We start from the raw sequence: 3,823 nt of genomic DNA, 5'->3' as shown, positions 1-3,823 counted from the left end.
TTTTTTTCCACAAGGGCAACCAATTTGTACCGGCTGCGCTTAAGATGTTCCAAGCGGCTGTTATATCTCGTCTGCTATACGGGATTCCTATCTGGATTCAGTCTTTTACTAGGAGAGTTGAGAGCATCTACTCCACTTTTCTGCGCAGGATTCTTGGTGTTTCCAACTCAGTGTCACTTTTTGCCCTTTATAAGGAGCTGGGTCTCCACTTGATAGAATCTCGGGCTTGGATCATTACGATCAAATATTGGCTTCGGCTCCATTTTCGATCTCCTCCTGCTAGCCTAATGGTCCAACTTTTAGCTGACCCTTATACATCAGAGTGGTCACAGGCCATAGTGAAAAAGGTGGGTACCCTAGGTATTGATCTGGAACCCCTCTATAACTGTGGTGAGGTAGCAATCTTGCAGGTGGTAAGGAGGAGAATTTGGGATATAGAGGCACAGATCATTAATGCCGGTAGTCTTGGAGTTTGTTCTCCCTATTCATTACCCCTCCTCCCCTTGCATACCTCCATGGTACCATAAACGATTTCTGAAGTCAGAGTGACTTCCTCATTCAAAAGCCTCTTCTTCAGTCAACACGGCTAACTGTCCCCCAAAACCAGAAGCTCAGTCTTTGAGAGCCCAAGGTTTATAAAGTATAGTGAAGATTTAATAAATACGTCTTCACATGCAATTGAAAATTGAAAAAGGAAAATTATAAAATACGAAGAAGATAAATTTCCAGTCATCACCATCTGAGATACAACCTCCCCACACCTCCCAAGACTAAAATGCTTGCAACTTAAAAGTTCTTTCCCGTCTTCAAGGGAGTAAGTATATAGTTGCTAATTTTTCTTCCACCATTTCTTATTTTTGTTGTTCAGTCACACAGTTGAGTCTGACTCTTTGCGACCCCATAGACCACATCATGCCAGGCCCTCCTGTCTTCCATTGTCCTCCGGAGTTTGCTTAATTTCATGTTCGTTACATCAATAACACTGTCTGACCATCTCATCCTTTGCTGTCCCCTTCTTTTACCTTCAATCTTTCCCAGCATCAGAGTCTTTTCCAGTGAGTGCTTCCTTTTCATTTGGTGGCCAAAGTATTTGAGCTTCAGCTTCAGTATCTGGCCTTCCAAGGAACAGTCAGGGTTGGTTTCTTTTACGATTGACTGATTTGATGTCCTTGCAATCTAAGGGACTCTCAAGAATCTTCTCCAGCACCATAAATCGAAAGCATCTGTTCTTCAGCACTCAGCCTTCTTTATCGTCCAACTCTTGCACCCAAAAATTACTACTGGGAATACCATTGCTTTGACCATACGGACTTTTATTGGCAAGGTGAGATCTCTACTTTTTATTATGCTGTCTAGGTTTGCCATAGCTTTCCTCCCAAGGAGCAGGCGTCTTTTAATTTCATGGCTGCAGTCACCATCTGCAGTGATCTTGGATCCCAGGAACTTGAAGTCTGTCACTGCTTCCATGACTTCCCCTTCTATTTGCCAAGGAGTGATGGGGCCGGATGCCATGATCTTAGTTTTTTTGATGTTGAGTTTCAAGCCAACCTTTGCACTCTCCTCTTTCACCTTGAGCAAGAGGCTCTTTAGGTCCTCTTCACTTTCTGCCATTAGAGTGGGATCGTTTTCCCCAGCAATCTTAATTTCGGCTTGTGATTCACCCAAGGCCAGCATTTCGCATGATGTACTCTGCATATAAATTAAATCAACAGGGTGACAATATAGAATCATAGAATGTTAGAGTTGGAAGGGACCTTGCAGGTCATCTACTCCAACCCCCTGCACTCTGCAGGAACATAGCCGAAAGATAGCCCTACAACATACCCGAAAGATGGTCGTCCAGCCTCTGCTTGAAAATGTCCAGCGAAGGAGCATCCACCACCTCCCAAGGCAGACTGTTCCACTGCTCAACCACTCTTACAGTTAGGAAGTTTCTCCTGATATTTAGCCGGTAACGACTCCCTTGTAATTTCCACCCATTAGATCTAGTCTTGCAATCTGGAGCAAGAGAGAAGATCCACTCCATCTTCTACATGACAGCCCTTCAAATACTTGAAGAATCATGTCCCCTCTAAGCCTTCTCTTTCCCAGGCTAAACATACCCAACTCTTTCAGCCTTTCCCCATAAGACTTGGATTCCAACCCTCTCACCATCCTGGTTGCTCTCTTCTGAACACGCTTGAGCTTGTCAACATCCTTCCTAAAATGTGGTGCCCAAAACTGGATACAGATACTCCAGGTGAGGCCTGACCATAGCAGAATAGAGTGGAACTACCACCTCCCGTGATCTGGACACAATGCTTCCGTTAATGCATCCTAAGATTGCATTAGCTTTCTTTGCAGTCACATCGCACTGCAGGCTCATGTTTAACTTGTGATCAACCGGAACACTCAGATCCCTTTCACATGTGCTGCTGTCAAGCCAAGTCCCTCCCATTCTATATCTGTGCCTTTGATTTTTTGTACCTAAGTGTAGGACTTTGCACTTCTCTCTATTGAAATTCATTTTATTTGTCTCAGCCCACTGTTCCAGCCTATCTAGATCATTTTGAATCCTGACTCTGTCTTCTTCAGAATTAGCAATCCCACCCAGCTTCGTGTCATCTGCAAATTTGATAAGCATCCCCTCTATGTATTCCTCCAGGTAATTTATAAAAACATTGAACAACACCAGGCCTAGGACCGAGCCCTGCGGCACTCCACTCAAAACTTCCCTTCATGTAAATGCAAGGACGAGGATACTCGGGAGCAACCCAAAAATCACCCGGGACGCCACGCCATTTTCCCGGCATCTTCACATCCCTTGTTAAGGCTTGACCGTCTTCCCCTAGCAATGAGCTTACCCCATCCCTGTTCTTTTTGCTCCAAATATAGGCATAGAATTTTTTTTGTTATTTTTAGCATCCCTCGCGAGCTTCAGCTCCATCTGTGCTTTAGCCTTTCTGACACCATCCCTACAGATTCGATCCTGCTTCTTGTACTCACCCTCAGTAATCTGACCCTCCTTCCATTTCCTATACATTTCCCTTTTTAGTCTCAGCTCTTTAGAGAGTTCCTTGTTCAGCCACCTCAGCTTCATTACCCGTCTCCCACCTTTCTTTCTTACCAGAACAGTTTGAGATTGTTCCTTAAGCACTTCATTTTTCAGCACCACCCATCCTTCCTGTGCAGATTTCCCCCTCAGCATTTCCAGCCATAGGATCCTACCAAATATTTCTCTGAGTTTTTTTAAATCAGTTTTCCTGAAGTCCAGGATACAAGTCCTACTATGTCCTGGTTTCACATCCTTCTCTATGTCAAATTCCAAGCTGACATGGTCACTATTCCCCAAGGATCCCACAATGTTCACTTTATCAACCATTTCTTCCCTGTTAGTCAGGATTAAATCTAGGATAGCAGATCCTTTGGCCCCCACCGCCACCTTCTGAGAGATGAAGTTGTCCACAAGACTATTCAGGAATCTGTGGGATGCCCCAGGTCTAGCAGAGTTAGATTTCCAGTAAATATCTGGATAGTTGAAATTTCCCATTACCACTACATCCTGTCTCTGTGAAAGTTTAGCAAGCTGTTGTACAAATACATCATCCAGTTCATCTGGTTGGTTTGGAGGTCTGTAGTATACCCCCACAATAATAACCCCCCCCCACACTCTATCCTTACCCACACGCTTTCAACAGGGCAACTCTCAAAATCCTGAATTTCAGTGCAAGTGTATTCATTTTTGACATATAGTGCCACCCCACCTCCTTTGTTTATTCTGTTCCATTTGAACAATTTCCTTTATTTCCTTTATTTCCTTGTTGTACTTTTCCTATGCTAAACC

General features: G+C 44.0%; 1 protein-coding gene across 1 annotated transcript in view; it reads right to left on the bottom strand.

Annotated features, from left to right (window-relative positions):
- USP50 (ubiquitin specific peptidase 50) overlaps nt 1-517 on the bottom strand; it is a 5,256-nt gene extending 4,739 nt beyond the window's left edge. Inside the window, exon 1 of the mRNA XM_015406527.1 lies at nt 512-517. Coding sequence (XP_015262013.1) covers nt 512-517 — 6 coding nt within the window. The remainder of the gene's footprint in view (nt 1-511) is intronic.
- Between the last annotated feature and the right edge of the window lie 3,306 nt (nt 518-3,823).

The sequence above is a fragment of the Gekko japonicus genome, unplaced genomic scaffold (assembly GCF_001447785.1).
Source record: "Gekko japonicus isolate JY-2015 unplaced genomic scaffold, Gekko_japonicus_V1.1 scaffold7557, whole genome shotgun sequence".
In the NCBI taxonomy this organism is placed as follows: Eukaryota; Metazoa; Chordata; class Lepidosauria; order Squamata; family Gekkonidae; genus Gekko; species Gekko japonicus.
The sequence above is the reverse complement of the archived record's forward strand: the minus strand, read 5'-3'. Positions and strand labels throughout refer to the sequence as shown.